This window comes from Poeciliopsis prolifica, unplaced genomic scaffold (assembly GCF_027474105.1).
Source record: "Poeciliopsis prolifica strain line A6 unplaced genomic scaffold, Auburn_PproV2 SCAFFOLD003, whole genome shotgun sequence".
Taxonomy (NCBI): domain Eukaryota; kingdom Metazoa; phylum Chordata; class Actinopteri; order Cyprinodontiformes; family Poeciliidae; genus Poeciliopsis; species Poeciliopsis prolifica.
In genome coordinates, this window is record NW_026562378.1 from 14,882,601 (window position 1) to 14,903,373 (window position 20,773).

Genomic DNA, 20,773 nt, shown 5'->3' on the forward strand with positions numbered 1-20,773 from the left:
CTCAAAACTTTACTGTTTTTTATCAGTCTTTCATCGTTCGGTTCTTAGCCTCAGCAGGCAACAGTTTTCTGAGAAAAAGCTGTAACATGCAACAGCACTCTGCAGGATTGTCCCCAAATGGGAAAGAGACACAGTTGGTGGCGGGCTGGTGAACATGACGGCTCCTGAGAGCAAGACATTTCCTTTAGGACATCAAAAACAAGTCAGGTCAAGTTATACATCAGCTTCAACCTCAGGCACGGCTACTGAGGAGGAGGAATCAATTTCCCAGGATGTACAGGGATGCGGAAGATGTGTAAGTATAGATAGAAAGCTAAGATTTTAAAATACAACCAGGAATACAGAACAGACAGAAACGCATAAATTACGTCATCCTACTTTTTTTTATGTATATCCTTTTAAAATAGAGAGTCAAGAAATCCAGGAACATGAACTCACAATGCCATGACATCATATTGATGATATTGATAGAAAAAAAACAAAAAACAGCATGAGGCAGGAAAATGCAGCAGGCTAAGTACAGCTGCATAAGACATCAGTGGTGTAAGATAAATGGGAGCCCATTAGTGCTGAGCTTACAGCACTACCTCAACCACAAACTGATGGCCAGAGTGCTTAGACACACTAATGTTTCACATCATCCTTAAAAACAAGAGATGCTCTGAGAACTCAGCTGATGATCAGAATCAGACAATTTTACACATGACCAGCTCTGGCAAGGGGTCAGCTAGTTAGAAACTAACAACCAGATTTCTTTGTTTCTTTTTTTTGTTGAGCCCCGAGGATATTATAGCATTAACTGGCTACACTAATAACATTATATGGTCTAAAAGCTGTTACTGAGAGAATTATTATCCATTTTTAATATCAGCGAAATAAAAAAAAATAGAAAAAGAAAAAAAAACTATTTTCTACTATCAGTTATGTAGAAAAAATGGTTTCTACATACTGCAACTACATAATAGTGTTGTTAAACAGAGAGTGAGATTTCAAGCCAATTTATAATGGAACAGAATTGATTTCTAAATGTTGCAGAGAATTGGGACTGTGCAACAGTCTGAATAGTGACATAACATCAGTTACAATTAATTCACACATTCTCAATTCTTTTTCTTTCTTTTGCATTATTGCAATTTCACCAACTCTTATTCTTAACTCATAAGTCTTAAAGTGTGCATAAAATGCAGTTAGACATATAAGTGGAAAAATACTTTAGGCAACTTGAAATATATGCAGCTAAACATTGCATAAGTACATACTAAATAATTGTTCATGATGGAAAATGATTCCATTTTCCATTTACTGCAGCTCCTTTATAGCTGCAATAAATGTATGAATCATTCTTGCCAACTTCTCAATAAGAAAAGCGGCCATTTCAAGTCTCAAATGTTGCTAGAAGTTGCTTGATAGAGTCACTGACTAATTTTCATTTTTGGTCATGTCTGATTCGGGAAGCAAAAGAAAGAAACATACTAACTACAAATAAATTTTTTGGAAATCATTTAATAATGTCAATTTGGTAATATGAATATTTTGCCTGAACCCACAAATATATAATTTAAGCAAAAGACATTTCATACACAGTGAAAGAGGTGAGAAACTGACTGAGGCAGGAATTTATTTGAGTGTGTCATCTTGTTTATTATTTTTTTATTTTTTCAGGGGTGGGAGCTTGGGACATTAGGCAACATAATATATATTTTTTCCAAAATATTTACATTCTGTATAAATCATAGCAGGATTACTGGTAGCTTTGCACGTGCGAATTAATTGCTGTGTAGAAACGAAATGGAGTGGGCCTTCTTTCTGTCCTGACAGCAGGCTGGGTTTGCTACATAACGCTGCCGTCAGATTGACCACCTGCAAGTTCTTCAGAAGTGGGAGGGGCTCAAGGCAGCACTAAATGCTTGCTGTAACTGCAGTATGATTGGATGTGGTCGCCAGTCTCCATTAACTTTTGCATTATTGCAAAAAAAGTTACTAAATACGTCGTTTGCTTAAATAGATCTAAAAAGTTACAAAAATAAAAAAAAGTTGCTAAGTTGTCAACACTAACCCACTGTTAGGTGGAAAACAAAGAGCAACACTAAAAGTTGCCAATAACTGCAGAAGTATGGTGCAGTTGCTGCATGTTACTATGGAAATGTACGAACTCATATTCATGGAGATAATTTTTCCACCAAAGAAAAAAATTCTTAGTTGTGAAAATCGTTTGTGCAGGAGGCAGAGTGGAATTTAAAATCCAACACTTGGCATATTTTTGGGGATTTTACAAAAAAGAAAAAAAAAAGATAGTATTGAATTGAAATGCATAAAATATTGAAAGTATTTGAACTTTTTTTCATATCTTTATAATTCATCACCCTCATTCTGGATAACAGATATTTTACTGAACAACACAAACAATTTGCACAGAATCGTAATCACTACCTGTAAAAAAAAAAAAAAAAGTGACCAGACTGTGTGGAATGTGATGTTTAAATTCATCAGATGAAAATATCAATATTCAATCTGCTTGCAGGCAAACAAGTTTACAATTTATGGTCAAAATTGGTAGCCACAAAATATCCCACTGAATATTAATGGAATATGGTCGTCAAGTGTTTATTCATTTTGTAGGCAGTGTTTAATTACTATTTTAATTGATTTTAATTAATGTAAATATAATTAATGTTGATTCAGAGTAATGCTGTCTTTTATTTGCCATTTTTCCTGTTCTTTTTCTCTGTGTGTTGTTAAAAATTAAAAAATTGAGATTTTATGAATTTTGAAATTGATGACAGCCTGGAACCGTAACTTTGAGATTACGTACATAAATCTCACATTAGGTTTGTTCGTTCAGGGTGGGGGGGACAAAAAAGTAACTATTAGGGAGGCTCAAAAATGAAAAATTGGACTGATATTGATGTCCGACAGTAACCCAGAATCCTACATGTGACAAAATGTAGCGCATGATCATCTTCATTTTAGGTGACAACAACTTTAAAAAATAGCCACTGTGCTGTACAAGATACACCCCAGAAGCAGGCCACCTATATAACAAATTATTTCAGGGGAGTCGAGACCACAGATACGATCTGCTATAGATGTTTGGCGATACCAGAGAGTGGAGCAGTAATGTGACAGGAAATTAACCTGCAGAGACCGCACAGCATTCAGCTGTTTCAGTTAGGCTATACATAATTTCAGGTCGTGTAGTCTGGCTTCGCAAGTAAAATGGAATAAGAGAATTAGAAATGTCACAGTTATGGTTAAGGTCTCCTGCAACTGGAGCAATGGGATGGGTTGGCAGGTTGATTAACTCTTATTTTTGTAGACTGACCTTCATACAGTAATGGGTCACGTGTGTGTAGAAGTGCACAGCAGTATAATGAGTCGCCTACATCCCGATCCACAATTCTCATGCAGATACAGTTGTAGCATGAAAACTGCTGTGAAAAACTATTTGTCTTCCTTACAGCAAAATGACAGATAAAAGATAAAAAATACACCTCTCTCTTCAGTCGAACTAAAAGTGAATCAATTTCAAAATACGTTGATGTGAATTTGTTGCATATTAAGTTGACCTTTTCAAAAAGCTATTGCTCTGCATCATTTTGTGGTAATGCGACACCACTTTCCTGACTTTCACGGTACTTAGAGCCATTTAAATCTCCCTCTTGTAGTGCATGTTCCCAAGTCATGTTACTTTCGACTTTGTAAATAATCAGCCTGCTGCATTGCCGGACTGTGTCAGTGGCCTTGGTTGTCATGGAGGCTAACAACTCTCATTATGATCAAACGCAAAAGATGACACTGCTCTGAGAGAAACGGTGCCAAAAAGCAGACAGATCAATTAGGGTCAGAGTTTTCAAACCAGTGGTCCATGGATTTGTTGAATTAAAGAAAAGAAAATGGGGCAGTGATTTGAAATAGCAGCTAATTGAGTGCGATTCCAAATGTGTCCGTAAACAAGGTTTGCAAGCTGCATACAAAGAGAGGAAACAAGCAAAGGGCGAGAACAATGAATACAATAATAATGGAATAAAAACAACTCATAAGCCTCTTTCAGTCACACAAATCATATAGCAATTGAATGTGTCTGTGTCTCACTAAATGAGCATAATTGTGCTTTTCTGTAACATGCTGTGACAGGAATTTGACTAGGTCTGAAGTAATAACATCTATTTTCAAAATATTCAAATATGCTGCAGTCAAGTACTACATCATGTGAGTCTGAAGAAATTTCTCTGCTGTGCCTGCTGCTTGCATGTGCTTGTTCGTAATCTTTTTTGATTTCCAATTTTGACTTCCAATGATTCACTTCCTGCTGAAGAGCCCCCTGGTGGCTAAGGAAAAATGCACAGTAAAGCCGCACCGGGCTATAAACCGCATGGTTCAAAGAGTCGGAAAATAGCAGCAGTTGTAGCCAGAAAAATACGGTAGATATGGAAGAAAATAAGATGAGGTCTAATTCGCAAATGTATTAGTAGGATAAGCTTGAAGGTCATAGCAGTACCGATTCATACATGGCTATCCAAATAAACCAACAGTATCATTTTCAAAACTGTCAAAACTTACATGAGTCGTGTTCCTTGTGATTGCGTATTATGACTATACTTCCTGTTTATTCTTCAGCTAAAAAATGTGAGTAGCGGATTTGTATATAGGTAGGACTTATGGGACATCATAAAGTCAATCAGCTAAAGGGAGTCTAAAGTTAGCAAGTTAAAAAGATCTTTCTTTGCAGTGATGAAGAGGTTCACAGGTCTGACATTTTAACCCACATTTCACCTCAACATAAACTGTCTACTGAGTGTTATTTTGCACTTTCAAGGTATGTTAACACATCATTAATTCATACCATCAAATTCACATTTTTATGTAGTTAATGTTCATCATTAAACCCTATGACTACTTCTGAATATTTGAATAAACAGGAATAAAAATACATTAATCGTTATAATCCTTCATTTTTATAGTTTTTGAGGAGTTATTTTGTGAATTTTTTTTTATTTTAAATAAATAATAGAATCTATTTGGCAATTAATGGCAGCCTTTGAAGGTGAATGGGCAAAATTAAAGGTTAGTCTGTGCAAAGGCAGTGGTGAAGTAATAAATGTCAAAGACACATAGTTGTCAAATTCTTTTTAGCAGCCAATAATTTAACAAGGGTCCTAAAAATTAAATACATTGTTCAATATCTTTGCAGAGATAATATCTTCATTTCATATTATAGAAAAAAAAAACTTACCGGTTACTGGTTAAATAATTTAAAACTTAAAATTGCCAGGTATAACTTGAACATTTTTAACTTCATGAATTTTCTATTGGATGTAAATGTAGAAGTTAAGAGCATGTTAAGTGCAGTCGGTGGCTGAATGATTTCGCTGTTGGCATTATGAAGGAAAGGCCAACAACAATGTGTTGGTCTGTAAGTTTTCTTGGATCTGGACCTCCAAATGAACAAGGCTTTCCAGAATAATTTATTTTCAACAGTTTCTTGATAAAATACATTCAATTTAAAATAATTTATATTATCAACATGTTTATTTGCTCATAATCATTATCGATCATTCGAGATTCCCACCTGTCTTTCCAGTGTTTTTCATGGTGGTCTGGTTGGATGACTCTATGTTGAACTTGTCGAGCTCCAGCATCTGGTACTCGTCCAGCACCAGAGCTTGTTCATCTGCAATATCCACAGGAGACTGGTCCTTTGCGGCACACTCTGGGTAAGAAGCTGCCCAGCCTCGAGGCCCATGGCTTCCTGCAGAATGAAAAGGAGACACAAAATGATATAGACCATCCAGAAGTTAGGCTAATGGAGAATCCACTCTAAAGATACGATTGCTGCTGCAGCGATGAAGGCCACATGGTGAAGAAACAGTTAAATGGTACTTTTTGTTAATTATGCTGAGATTACAAAGAAAACACATCAACTGAGTGTGTTTAATCCCAGTCTAGGCTACCCATATAAAGGAACATCTTTGTGACAGTCCCTAAAACAAAGGTAGGAAATTAAAACCGCGTTAATGCACTTTCCTTTCAGTTGTTTTAAAATAAACATTAATCAATAACATTTTTAACTTCATATTAAATGTTTGTGGATGCTATATGGAGCTGAATAACTTTCAGTGCAATCCCTATTCACTCTCTGCTCTTTTAATCCTCTATCCCCAACAGTGGCACTTCAACAAAGGAATAATCCACAACCGACAGGGGTCCCCTTGATCTCTTCCAGGCTACAATTGGCCAACGCAACAACAAAAGCCAAGGGATCAGGGGAACAAGAAGGCATGCGTGGATTTCAACTTTTCTGGGTTAACACAATATTCATGATCTCATTCCCTACAGATATAGGACAACTTTGCCATGAGCTCATAAAAGAGATATGAGAACTCCCAGTCACTAAAAAAAGGGGGAATCAAGGATGGGTTTATGTCTTGCTATGTATAAACACCTTGCAGCTAAACAGACTGTGCACAACTCCTTCAAAGAGACAATGTGATCCAGGATTATTTTGAAACATGCAGATTTTCACCACCTCAACCAGAGAACAGCACACATGGATGGGGAGTGAATGTATACACACATACCTCGAAAGGTTCTTTATGATTCAGTGAAATACTTACTATAGAAATTAAGAAAATTAATCAAACACTGCAACCAGAAAATATTCACACCTGTTGATTTTTTCACCTTTTGCCACATTTTAGAGTTCTCCTAAAATAGAGTATGTTTTTTTTGTAGGTTGTTTTTCTCAAAGATATGCTCTGCTGGACTCTGAAGGACTTCTTGATTTAACAATTCACTGCGTTAACCTACTTCAACAAGAAGAGGATGAGTTTCAGGAAGGAAATCATGTGATATCATGGGAAGTTAAAAACCCTACAAGTAGGGAAAAGATATTCTCTCAACGCTGCATCAGGAGAGGATCTCCTCTTGGACCCGTCATTCATGTGGATGAGGTCAACGACAAAGGGTGCCGCCTGCCTTTCTTCTTTCTTTTTTTTTTTTTTTTTTTTTTTTTGTATTTTTTTGTTTCAAAGGTGTTTTCCAGCCCTGGTGGCCTTTATTTGACAATTATCAGACAGGAAAGCAGGGGAGGGGGGGGGCATGCAGCAAAGGTCAATGGGCTGGGACTCGGTCCTGTTGCAGACTTGAGACCTCCGAACATGGGTCACATACTTTACTCCTGCACAATGGTTGCAGGAGTAAAGTAACTTCTGATCCAGGATCTCTGGATCCAACGCTCTTCAAATGCAATCCTTGGTCTTTAAATATGTACAGCTCTGGCAAAAAAATAAGAGACCATTTTATATGATCAGTTTCTCTGATTTTACTTAATATTTTTGAGTAAAATGAGAATTGTTCTTTTATTCTATGAACTACTGTCAACATGTCTCCAAAACTCCAAGCAAATTGTTTTAATTTATTTGCAGAAAACGAGAAATGGTCAAAATAACAAAAAAGATGCAGCACTTCTATAACTCAAATAATGCCAAGAAAATGCCAAGGAGATTTGTAGCAACAGTTACATTTTGAGCACTGGAGAAAAGGGTGTGAATTATTGTGTGTGTATTTATTTAAACATTCAGTTTATCTTATAATCTAAGGTGCACCCCTCATAGCCCCAGAAGGGATAAGCATGTTAGATAATGGATGGATGGATTACCTTATAGATGTAAAAAAAAGAAAAGTCTGAAAACAAAACTCTCTGTAGACTTTTTAAACAAAAATTATGTTCAAATGAATTTGAGTACAAGTCCATATTGTAACAAAATGTGTAAAAATTCAAGGGAAGGGAACACTTTCTGGTGGCACAATGTCTGCCCTTCGGTGTGCAGACAAAATGTCAAAATCGTGTGACACATAATTTGCAACAGTGAACTATAAAGCTCTGAATTGGGATGAGTTTTACAATGTGTTTGAGCTGCGTGTAAAACTAATGACTGCATTAGAAAGCAGGATTAACTTTGTCAGCGAGGACTACAGATTTAATAATTCTGCACTAGCAATGTCACAGTATCTCATATACTGGGATACAACACATTATAAATTAAACATTAATACTACGAGGCAATTTGAAAGCCGCTTGCCAATCATGACAACGCAGAGGATTTACATAACATAGAGCAAATGTTTACAATTTTCAGATAAAAGCCTTATGCCTCCAAAAGTTTCTATGAAGGCTTTGTTTACAAAAATACATCTTAAGTATATTCCATTCGATTTGATTTGAGCTCACGTTAGCGACAGCGCAGCTTATACAAAATAGAAACTGTGAAGCCCAGTTAACTGCCTGCGGCACTGTTGCACGATATTTTGATTCAAAGATGAAAGCTCTTTGGAGCAAAATATATATTTTTTATATCAACAATGAAAGAAATGACTCACTCTTATGTAATAGCCTAGCTTCTATGAGGTTAATCTCACTTTGAATCAACAGCCTCATCAAAATGTAACAGCTGAAAAAAAAAAAAAAGTCAATCATCTGGCAGCAGAGGCAACTATAAAAGCCCAAAGTGTGAGGTTTGAGAAACCAGGACTAGAAGGGATGGGATCGTAGAGAAGGTGATTCTACTGCTCCATGGGCACCATCCAATAAGATCAAAATCACTTTTTATGTTTATATCTTAAAACTTCCTGTTCTTTAACCATGTTAGGTATGCATTGATGGCCAAGCGTCTTCATGGTGGAATAAACATACATCTTGACAAATTCTTCAATTGGTTCATATCAAACATGTGATGCTGTTGCTCCAAAAATGCTCTTCTTTGATCAAATATTAAGTATCTAAACTAAGAGTGAACATTTCTCCTGACTGAACTGAAGCTCAAACTAAAAAACTGGGACATGCTTATTCTGAAAAATACTACAAATAAACTAGTCTAAATCAATTACTAAGACTATTATCAGTCCCAATTATTTGTTAAAGAAAATGCATTGTGTCTCCAGCAGGGTAGTTTGGATTGTATTTCCAACAGCTTTGAAATTGTTTCGCTGACAATTTATTTCAATTTGATCAAAGATTAAGGACTTTAAAACTTGTCACCTTTTTATTCAGTCATACATTTTCATCTCTGCTTTCCGTTTCCGTAATGTTTCCACCAAACTTTTGAATTTGCTTTGTTTGGTGTGCAATAAATAAGTATTCAATTGATGTAAAAAAAATTTAATACTAAATAAATAAATAATAATAAAATTTACTATTGGTTAGCATCTAGAAATTGAGTTATAAGACTTTTAAATTGGCCCTTTTTAAATTGCTATAAAAACAAAAAAACAAAACAGAAAACCCCAGCTGTTTTAATTTCCACATATTGTTTTCCAAAATCAAAGAATCAGATTAAATTTGATGCAGATCTGAAGCTTTTTGTTTTTCAAACTCCACAACACTGAACAAGAAAAAATTCTAAATGAGCACCATTAAAATTCAGAGAAGTGAGTAAAACTAAAATAGAGATTTGGAAAAAAAATTATCTTTTGGAAACTTTCCATTCAAACACAAATTACATTCCATTTAATGCTAGAGGGATCTTTCTGCCTTTTAGGAACAGAGAAGGAGGTGCAGTCCTAAAAATCAGATAAGTAAGGGTTTGCACAGCAGTCGATTAATCTGCCTCATTGCCATTCATCAGAATCAGAGTATAATTTCAGGGTTTTAGCCTTTCCCACTGCAGCCAGAGCTCTTTAAAAGGCCGAGGTGAAGAAATTTAAAATAATTACATGTTCCAAAATGTTGTGTGAAACATTACCTAGTACATCAGTCTCCAGCTGCTTCTGGCTTTGGTGAAACACCATCATGTTACCTATTTAATGTGCTTAAAACCTCTTATAGATGCAGTGAAACTACTACATTTAGTAACTCAGAAACATTTAGAAAGTGTTGCACAAAGAGATGTCTGATTGCAGTGTTTTGTTAGTAGCCAGAACACAATTGAGCTCAAGAAAATGACACAGGTAAAATGTCTGAGAGAATAAAAGAGACAAAAGATCACAGCCAACCGTCCAACGTTCAGTCTGAGGAGATGCTCAGTCCAAATGATGCATACAGGAATAAATCACTTGTTTTTTAACAAGCATTACAATTCCTCCCCTTTTTTACTTTACCTGCTCTCTGCACTTTCTGTCAACCCCAAAATCCAGGGTGGGAGGCATTAGGAATTAGACAGGCTGCAATATTTTGGTGAAGAAATGGTCCAGGAGCCCTATATTTACTATATTTACTGCCTCTTGTTTAGGATGAGCAGAAGCCAGCAGTTGTTTTGTTTCTTGGTTTTTATTTGGGCAAACTTATCGATGCTACAAATAGCAATTAACAAAACTTACAAAATACAGCATATGCAACTGCAACATATTAAAATATGTGTTTTAATCATTAAGTTCTGTGGGTTTTTCTTTTTAAATAAACTATAACTGCCTCAATGTGGCCAAGGCAGATTTGAGTACCTGGCCCGTTGACCTCCATTTCACAACCCGCTTTCCTGTATAGCAGATTGTACCTCTATATACATTTTTTGTATATGTATAAATCATCCATATATTGTAACATGAGAAATTGTTCTTCTCCTCTAGATTAGTTTGTTTTCACAATAGTTTCAGATTTTAAAAAAAAGTAAGATAGCCGTTATGTATTACGTGGAAATGATCATCCAATTCAACCCGGCTCCACCTGCACAGTATTTACTCCCAAAACCTAATAACCTAATAACTCCATTGGTTCTGCCACCAATGGAGGGAACAGCCCACTTTATTTTAATTAGTTTAAGCACATTGTGAGGGTTTTGAGGTCAACACTCCAGCACTTTATTTGGAGCAAAGCCTCGACAAGCATCTTCAAAATGTATTAGTGTTATTTTCAGCCAGTCAGAGGTGGATATGCTGCATTGTTTTGTATTATTAACCTGTCATCAACTGAGAAAAAGCATCTAGGTCCAGAAAGAGACCAGCTCATCACAACAACATAATGTTTGACTATAAGTTTAATGTTGTTTTTTCTGAAATAATATGCATTATACCATTTGTGGAAGAACACAAAAGTTCTATTTTTGTATTCCACAGAATAATTTCCTACAAGTCTTAGAGATCATCAAGATGTTGTTTTCACAAATGTGAGACAGATCTTTGCATTATATTTACTGTGAAGTAGTTTTGAGCTGGAATCTTTCCCCTGAATGCCAACTTTTACCCAGTCTTTTTTTTTATTCTTCTTAAATGATGAATGCTGCCCTTAACTGGGGGAAGTGAGGAGATGTTGTTTTGTATTTTTTCTGACCTCCTGGATAAGTTTTTGATGTTTCATTGATTTGTGGATAATATTTCTCACTGTTCTACACTGGATTCCGAAAGCATTAAAAATGACAAACCCTTTCCAGACTGACAGATTCTGGCTTTTTATCCATTTTATTTTCTTTTGATGAGTATTTTTTAAGATCTTTCTTGTCTTCTAATTGTCCTTGTGCTAATTTCATCCCTAGAGTGTTGCTCTTCTAAAGTCAGGAAACTGATGAAAGAATGTGTCCCCTGGCCTAAACCTGCCTGTATCTAGAGTTAGAGTAATATTTTCAAAGTTTATACCAGCAACACTGCATGATGGTCATATGTATTTTTCCATTCTGCAATGCTAGAAGGGATAGTAAAGGAGCTCTCTTATAAACAACTGCAGCATTTTTTTTTCAGACTGAGATCTTGCTATTGCAATGAATGATGCATTTATTTTGAGCCTTTTTTTCCACATGTTTAGCAGGGATGCCAATAAATGTGGAGGGAACAGTATATTCCCTAAGGCCTCTTTCTCCCTTTATAGTTTGCCCTACATCTGCAAGATTCTCTGTTTAACTTCTCTGGGCTTTGGGGTCTTTTTTAGAGCTTAGTTGTGCTTTAAAAGTTCAATCAGCTGCTGTTACATAAAAAAAATAAATAAATAAAAATAAAAAAACTCCAGTTGGCTGGATACTCATTCAAACAGATTCTAAAAAGTACTAGAAGTACCAGCAGATAGCAATTAAGCTGTGCAGCATCAAAAACAGCATAGTAAGAACAGCATGTTTTAGTAGAAAATTCTCAGAAAAGATATGAGAAATATTTAGAGGAAACAGAATGACCAGAGCGACTTCAACAGGGTGTCACTGAAGCAGCACCATTCAAGAATGGCTATTTCACTTTGATATTCTGTCATCGGATAAAATGAGTTTTCTATTGTACAGTGATGTTCTCCTTCCACATTCAGCAATACAACTCTCATTTAAGAAAAGTTATTCATAGATTATAGTGTTCTTGCTCAAAATATGGGAACTCTATTCTGTTTCTTCAGGGAACCAAAAGGGTAAATCTCCCTTTGTTGAGCAGTAGTTGGGTAGTAGTCAACTGTATTAATATATAATGTGTTGCAAATCTATTCATGCTCAGTGAAATGCTTTTACATGTTACAACTACAAACCGAAATGTATATTTTATCCCATCATTGTGAAATAGAAGGAAAATGCTAATCTACTTCCAATGTTTTTTTTTTTTTTAACAAATCAAAATACTAAATGTGTTTTGTGTGTTTCCACTCAGCCCCAATGAGTGAATGTTTGCAGCACCGCTTTACACTAAAACTTTGCCCCAGTCTCAACTCTTCATCAGCTTCTAAGAAATGTTTTTCTTCAGGACAGTCCTATATTTAGCTTCACCCATGTTCCCATAGACTCTGACCAGCTTTCCCACCTGTGTTGAAGACAGCATGGTGCTGACGCCACCATGTTTTATTGTGGGAGTGTTATGTTCAGGATGATATGTAGGGTTATTTTCTCTTCACATGTAATGTTGTGTATGTAAGCCAAAAAAAAAAAAAGCTTAATTTTGGCCAAACCACCTTATTCCCCAGATTTCCTTTGGCAGAGTTTAAATGGGCTTTTTTTACCTTTTTATTTTTTTTCCCCCACTCAACTATTGTTTTGCTAAAGTCACTCTTCAATAAATGTCAAATTTTTGTAGAGGACAGCTTAAAGTTGGGTCAACAGATTCTGCCACCTGAATCTTCTGTCATCTAAAGTTGCCATGGCCATTTACACTACTTCTCTTATTTACAGACCATTTTCTGTAAGCTTACAGGTACTAAACTCTACCCATCTAGTTAAATTCTCCACAACTTAATTGCTGACATAGCTGACATGGTGTGTTGAGTTTCTTAAAACTGGTTTATAATCTGTTTCCTAATCAGGAATTATTTCTAGAGATCATTGATTGCAGTGGATTTTAATAAAATGCTTAAAAGTAAAAGTTAGCTTAATATAAAAGTGTATAATATAGTAAAAATAAAACCTGTTTTTTACATCACAATTATGCAATTTTGAAGTATTTCATCATAGAGCATCTCAATAAAATACAAATAAGTTGTTGGTTGGAGTCAGACAAAATAGAGAAAAGTTTAAGGGGTGTGAATACCTGTAGAAGCCACTGTAGACATGACATTAAATATATTGCTCAAATTCTTACATGAGCATTAGCTACGAGACGTGAAAGGAGTAATTTCCACACAGTAGCTCATAAATTTAATTATATTATAACCTGTACATAGAGTTTGAGTCAAAGAATAAATGAGTACAGTTGTAATCAATAAATACCAAGACAGATTGATTATTCGGCTTGTTGAGTTCCACCAGCTGTAACATGTATGTATTTAATTAAAAGTTTTGCTAAAAGTTGGATCTTATGGCTTTGAAACAAATAAAACTTCCAGTATAAGGAAAAACATGAAACTGAATTGTGGGAGGAAAGTTTCTAAATAAATCATTTAGTGCGATTCATCAACTCAGCTGTTTACAAAAGGAGCCAGCAGCCTCTAACAGCAGAAGATGAGTGACAAGTGGCTTATTTATGCGGTCATGTGTCCTTGACGGATCCACACAACACTGCATTTGTAAATGCATATTGCATACAAAAATAGCTCCTATATGAATTTTAATACAACAGGCGTCAAGTAGGCAGGAAGCAATTCAGTACACTCATCTCAAAACAAGCAGCCATCGGCTACAAGAAACGGTACAAGGTAAACTCATTTGGATTCTTGCAGGCTTACGGTAGTTTTAAAACCTTCACTTTCATTTCAATTTAATTCATAGATTAAAGCTCTTATCTGCTGCTATATCAGTCGCAGCTCATGAACTTGCAAGCGTCATCTACTAATCAGATATTTAAAAGAAAATTAAATCAACCCCTCATCAAATTTTAATACATACTAGAGGTAAAATGGGTGATGTTAGTAAAGTTATATGTTAATTTTGTTATTCCGACCTGCTCGAGGCTTTCCTCTGAGTGATGTGACACCACTGCCTGCAATCTAGTAGTTTTAAATAAAACAGGCACATGTTTCTCTCAATCTGGCACTTTCAGTTCCAGACGTCATCCCATTAACCTTGGGATAAACAGCCATGCCTGTGCTTCCATGGCAATGCTGACAGAATGGCAATTGCCTTGTCATTTCCGTTTTGTCCCTCGCGGTGAAGGCATGCATGCTGTATGCCGGCTGGCAGACCTCCCAGAACTGGCACAGTCGCACTTGCAAAAAGAAAAAAAAAATATATCCACGCTGATCAGTCCATATGTATGAGTAGCACTGACAGGAAAACATGGCCGGCACAAGACCACGAAGAAGGGTCACAGCGTTTGCATGGACAGAGTAATGGTAAGAAGATTAAAGGCGTGTGATGCTGTAAAATAACATCACCAAATGCAGGAGCACTGGATAACATTTTGAACAACATCCCCGCTGTCAGCTTCAATATGCTGTCAGCACTACAGATGGTGGAAGCAGCCGCATGGCAGCACTGGCTAATATCAATCGTCCAGGTTAGATAACTGATGTTTTCAAAGAGATTTACAAAGTTTAGACAGGCGTTGGCAGAAGGGCTTTTTGATGATCATTCAACTCCTTGCAAACAAAGACGGGGAGAAAAAATATGAAGGATTGCTTTTTTTGTATCATCAAATCACATTAAAGACTGTTCCACCTACAGTGGATTAAAAAGAGAAATGTGTTTTAGATTACATGGAACTCATCAACTGTATAAAGCTACAAAAGAATGCAGGATGCAGCAACATGCACTAAAAATAGGCTGGCTTACTATTCATTTTAAAAAAACAGCTTAGCTGCGGAAATGAAATAAGGAAGAAAACCAAATTACAAGGATGGTTTGAGATAAATCTCACAAGATGATTTCTAGACTGAGCCCTGAACTTTAACCTACCAAATGGTACAAGACTGTCAAGAGTTTTCTGCATAAATTGAATACAACATTACAAATCCTTATTAATGCAAATCTAGAACACCAGTAACAAAAAAAATGAGTTTCTCTTTTTTAAGATGATCATTTACAGAATATCTGAATTCGTTTGGTTTCAAGTTTGTCAGCAACAAGGACATCTAAGTGCTCAACATGTACCATAGTAATTAGGTGGATTTTTTCATAATCCACACTGTCAGCAGTCAGAAATCCTCCAACACAAAGAAGTGAAGAATAGTCAATGCATACACTTATGGGATAGAATGACTGCACTCAGTTGCCACAAACTTCCTGAATCAATTTTATTCTGTAACACAAGATCCTCAATTTGATGGGTTTTACACATCCATCGAGGACAAATCAATGTTGATTTAGTTAGTATAGTTTCAGTTACAATACCAATATTGCAAAAAAATAAAAAATAAAATAATAATAGCAATAGCTTCAATCTCATCTCAATACATATCAGTTAAAGCAGGAATCTTGGGCCCCAAGACAGCAGGCTGGGTTGTTGCTGACTGACTCATCTGTTGTTAAGTAGTAAAAGGTACAAGGAGAGTTGAATATATGAATATGTTGGTAATTTCTTTCCTTAATTCATTAAATGTTAGTAAAATGGAGGCAAACAGTAGTCTGTAGCTAACTATGCTGAATGGTTGATTATCTGTCAATTTATAACCCAATTTAAAACTGGGTTATAAATTGACACTTTTACCTTTTTCTCTCTCTGTCTCTCTATTTCTTGAAAACCTTACTTTATAATTTTCCTTAGCAGCATAGTAACTGCTGCAGTCATTCTTGCAAATGTGTGTTTTTTGGTCTGGGAGGGATAAAATTTAATTTTTACTGCTAAAACAATTTTAGAATACACAATATAATTAATTTTGTAAAAAAAATAATAATAATATGGAGGGCCCCTTGTTGGTCAGGGGCCCTGGGGATTGTCATAACTTTCTCCCCTATATGGTGCCCCTGAAATAATGCCATTCTGAGTCATTTGGCCACCTCTGATGAAGATGTCTTATATTAAAATAATTGGTTTTGGGACAACCCAGAGATGCCACTCTTTGTTCTTTTGCTTTCCAGATTTTTTCCCCCATAGTGTGTGGTGCTGAGATAACATTAAGGCTTTGTCCAGCCATGTTTGTCAGAGTTCCATATGTGTTAAACTCAATAATGGCTCTGATCACAGATAAAGGCACATTTAGGAAAACAACTATTTTCCTGCAGTCATTTCCTGAAATATGACTGTCGACACACACCTCCCTTGTTTGCTCAATTCAAATCCTGTCTTTGGGTTTTTCTGCATGGAGTTTGTATGTTTTCCCAGATATCCCAGCTTCTCTCCACAACCTCAAAACATGACTTTACTGGTTTCTCTAAATTGGTATTAAGTCTGTGTGCGTGTGTGCGTGTGTGCATGGTTGTTTGTCATATGTGTTTCTGTGTTGTCCGGTTGCCTGTATCCCTTCAAATGCAAGCAGGTTTAGATAGTATGGAAGCATTAAACTATAAACTACTCATTAAAAGCTCCTGAACTCTCTGATCCACTTGGAAAAAATAAGTGCCAATAAAAAAATGCTTCAGCGCACTTTGATATCTGAATGTGAAATATCTTCATCAATGACTAAATGAACTCAAATGAATGGTTTATTTTTTTTTATATTTAGATTGTACTGCTGCAATGAACCATTATGCTTTCTAGATTTTTTTATACTTCAGTAGATATAAGAGTAACTTTATTTACATCTAAACTTAATGCTGTAGAACAAAATCAAGAACTAAGGCAAACAAATACAGAATAGTCATGTGAAAGCCCCTAATATCATGTTCAAACAAAATGGAATTAACCAGTAATTGAAAGTAGAGAATAAAAAACAAACATCTTTTTTCTCCCCCTTTTCATTCCCTGCATTACATTAAAAAAGCCATTTTCTTTTAGTTTGTCAACGCATCAACAAACAGAATTCATTTTGATGCACTTTGTTATAGCTAAAACCATAAAAAGATAAGGGACATATGTTTTAAAGAATAAATGGGGGCAATGCTGCCATCCAGACTTATTTAATTCTATTTATTTTTCTATTGTAAATTCAAAACAAATGTCATATAGAGGCTCTTTGTTTTCAATTCTACAGAAATTCTAATTTATCTGAAAACAGAAAAATCAAGTAGTCAGATATGATTGAATAGCTCATAGACAAATGTAATCCCAAAAGTAATATGACTACAGTAGCTCATATTGAGAAAGCATGTGGCAACAGTGGAAAGAAAATAAAACTTGCTTTTAGCAGGAAGAAACCTGCAGCTCAACCAAGAGTGAGTATCCCTTCATTTTGTACTTCAACAAATGAAGCCCCCCTATCTACTCCTATCTAGAAACATGCAGGACATGTGGTCCATGATGAATGGTAAAAATTATTTTTGAACAAAAATATTCTTTTGTACATGAAATCTACAAAAGAACTGTAGATTTCATGTGTAGAAACCTGATAAATGCATCTGTAGCTTTGATCTTGTGTGTTTTTGAGATTGTAAAAATACAAGTAAGTAATAAATTAATAATAAATAAAAAATAAATAATAAATTAAAGATAAGCAGCGCTGCTTATTATAATTCATCTTGTATAGCATACTATCCACCTGCTGGTATGTTTTTTATTCTACTGTTCACTTTATGGGACGTTAATATTTGATATAATTTGTATCTAAAATATTTTTATAAGCATGCAGAGAATGTGCCATCTTTTCACAAAGTCAACCGTGTCCATTTACAAATAACTCCAGAAGCAAATTGCGATCCTGTCTTAGTAAAATGCAAAACTAGATGATGGAGCTCCTTTGCACCAAACACGCCAAAAGACTTCATCCCTTCTTTCCAGTGTCTCTGTGTCATGCAGATCTTTTTACATGCTTCCTGGCAGCTCTGTGACCTAATGGCTGAGATGTGACAGAGAAAAAGGAAGAGAGCACAGAGCAAGTCGAATCAACTGGGGAGAGAAGAGAGCAGATCCAGTTTACTGAAGGATGCTGACTGAGCTTTTAGCAGCAGAGACGGAGATTCTTTCCACGTTGGGCAAAAGCAACCAGTCATAGTCTACAATTTCATTATCACTTCATGGATTTGCTTATACTTACACAGGCGCCCATGTCCTTCATTTGTATTGCCAGAGCCAACTGGAGGTCAAGCAGGGATTTTAGCCACTCACACAGAGGCCTCTTGACAACAAAAGGAGCAGTGAGAAACATACATCTAAGTTAATAAAATCTGATTTGGTGTATCTGAAAATGTATCAGACTGCATGCATCTACAACCAAAGTCAACAAACTCATCATGGCAAAACTAGGGCAGCTTGGTGACTGACTGCTCCAGAGTCTAAATGGGGTCACGCTGCTAAGTTTTAGCAAAATGTTGAACATTTTGCTAAAACTACAAAATGTTCAACAAGGATGAAATAAGTGACTTAACAACAATGCAACTAAGAACATTCCCCGCCTTTGGGGAGATTACCGCTGTTCTCAGAAAGTTACTATCAAAGCAAAAATAACTAATTAACTACTGAAGAAATCCATTTCAACGGATTTCTTCAAAATAACTGAAAGAGTGTTTGGAAAGAGAATCAAACACTCATCAGCCACAACAATTACAATCCTACCTCAAGTGAGTGAGTTTTGTATTCATAAGGGACTCTACTTTCAAAGGAATTTCTCGTCAGATTTCTTTGCTGGCCAAACCGCATAAGACGACTCAATTATCAGTGAACCATGAAGGTAGAACCATAACGCCCTCAGTGGGCGTCAGCAGGCTTCAGAAGAGAAGTGGAGGAATATGCAATGAAGATCACTGAATAAATTTCAACAACAGAATCATAAAAGGACAAAATAATAGCAGGACTTGCTTCCTTGCTGTTTCAAAATCCGTTTTCTCCATGTTGTCCTGCATTCTTAGATCTGAATGAGATCTGAGGGGAGAAACAGTACTTGACATATCAACGCCGTTTGAAAGAATGAAAAAAAAGGCAATCGAGGGTCACTGTGGGATACACTCTCACGGATGCATGAGTGAGTCCTACACTTCACCAAATTAAATGGGTCTTTATGTGGCCTTGTCAGTTCAGAGAAAAACGAGTACACAAAAAGTAATGTCTTCATTCATGGCCTTTCAGTGGTAGTAGCACAACACTGAGAAAACCACAAAAAGAAAAAGCTGAGAAAATGTTTGACATGTTAAGAAAAGAGGAAAGCTCACCACAGCCACATTTCCATGAAGCCAATTTCTGACTGCACAGTATTTCCTGTAGCTGTATTGTTTAATCAACATACTGTGTACATAATACAGGGGAAAAATATTTAAAAAATCCAAAATATAGTCCAATTTTAACAGTCAAATTTCTAAGATTGAAACTGTTTATTCAAAGTGAAAGAACAAATCAAAACGAACTTTTTTTTCCAGAAATTTGCTACATGACTCCCCTAAACACTGCGATAAATTATTTTCTACATGTAAACGAGTAAGGAACAGTTAAAATTAACAGTTAACCCTAAATGATCTAGCGTATCTAGATGTAATACAGTGTGCATGAGGAAAAATTAGACAAGCGTCTCTCATATGATAAAACTATTTTATGGAGTGTCAAATTATTTAAAACCTTTTTAACAGTCCATAATATATTACCTTCATATATTAAAATAAACAAACCAGCAATCATACTGAAATTTAGTAGAGTTGCACCAATAACTTTACTAAAATTATAAAGTTGTAAAATTATAAAGTTTACAACCAAAACTTTATCATTTTTGGTTGTAAAATTTGTACCTGAAGGTAACAATTTCACCTTAATATCAAAGCAAAGTATGAAACAGGGAAGTCTCGCAGCCTGAATGAACCACAGACAAGTCTTGGCATGTCGCTGAAAATACAGTTTTCTTTTAAATAGCATCTTACATCTCTGAGCTTCTTTTCACTTCATTTACACCCTTAGTGTTATAGAAAAGTATTCTTTCCTAAACAACATTCATTATGAAAAGTGTTGGCATAGATGTAGTCATCATTGCAGTATTGTACTTATTTTCCTCATACCATATTACCAAGTATAGATGGATAAATCAATGGAAGACAATCCAATTCTAACGTTTCCAACTGTTCACTCAATAGTCCAAGCTGATCATACTGGAAACTAGCCAATAATAACATCTCCAAAATATCTAGCTTCCAATATATTGTATCTCATCAGTGACTGGACCATTTTGCCAAGGCTCATAAGTTATATGAGTGTCAGATGTTCCACCTGCCTTATAATGCTATGCTTCAGTCTGTACGTGCAAACATCTGACTTGGGTGCATGGCTTAATATGAAAGCACCAAAATCACATAATAACATAAACAAACATTAAGGCAGATGCAGACTAGCTACTTCAGCATTCAGGAAGGTATAATTACTGTTTTTCCTACGAGGAACTTGGTCTGTGACAGCAAGGGCATCAGTTGCTTGTTTGAAGCAGCTGCTCCAAAGCAAATGTAGC

At 35.7% G+C, this 20,773-nt stretch overlaps 1 protein-coding gene across 1 annotated transcript in view; it reads right to left on the reverse strand.

Annotated features, from left to right (window-relative positions):
- Positions 1 to 20,773, reverse strand: part of LOC129355036 (receptor-type tyrosine-protein phosphatase gamma-like) — a 148,132-nt gene that overhangs the window by 61,401 nt on the left and 65,958 nt on the right. The window contains exon 3 of the mRNA XM_055024589.1: positions 5,570 to 5,749. Coding sequence (XP_054880564.1) covers positions 5,570 to 5,749 — 180 coding nt within the window. The remainder of the gene's footprint in view (positions 1 to 5,569; positions 5,750 to 20,773) is intronic.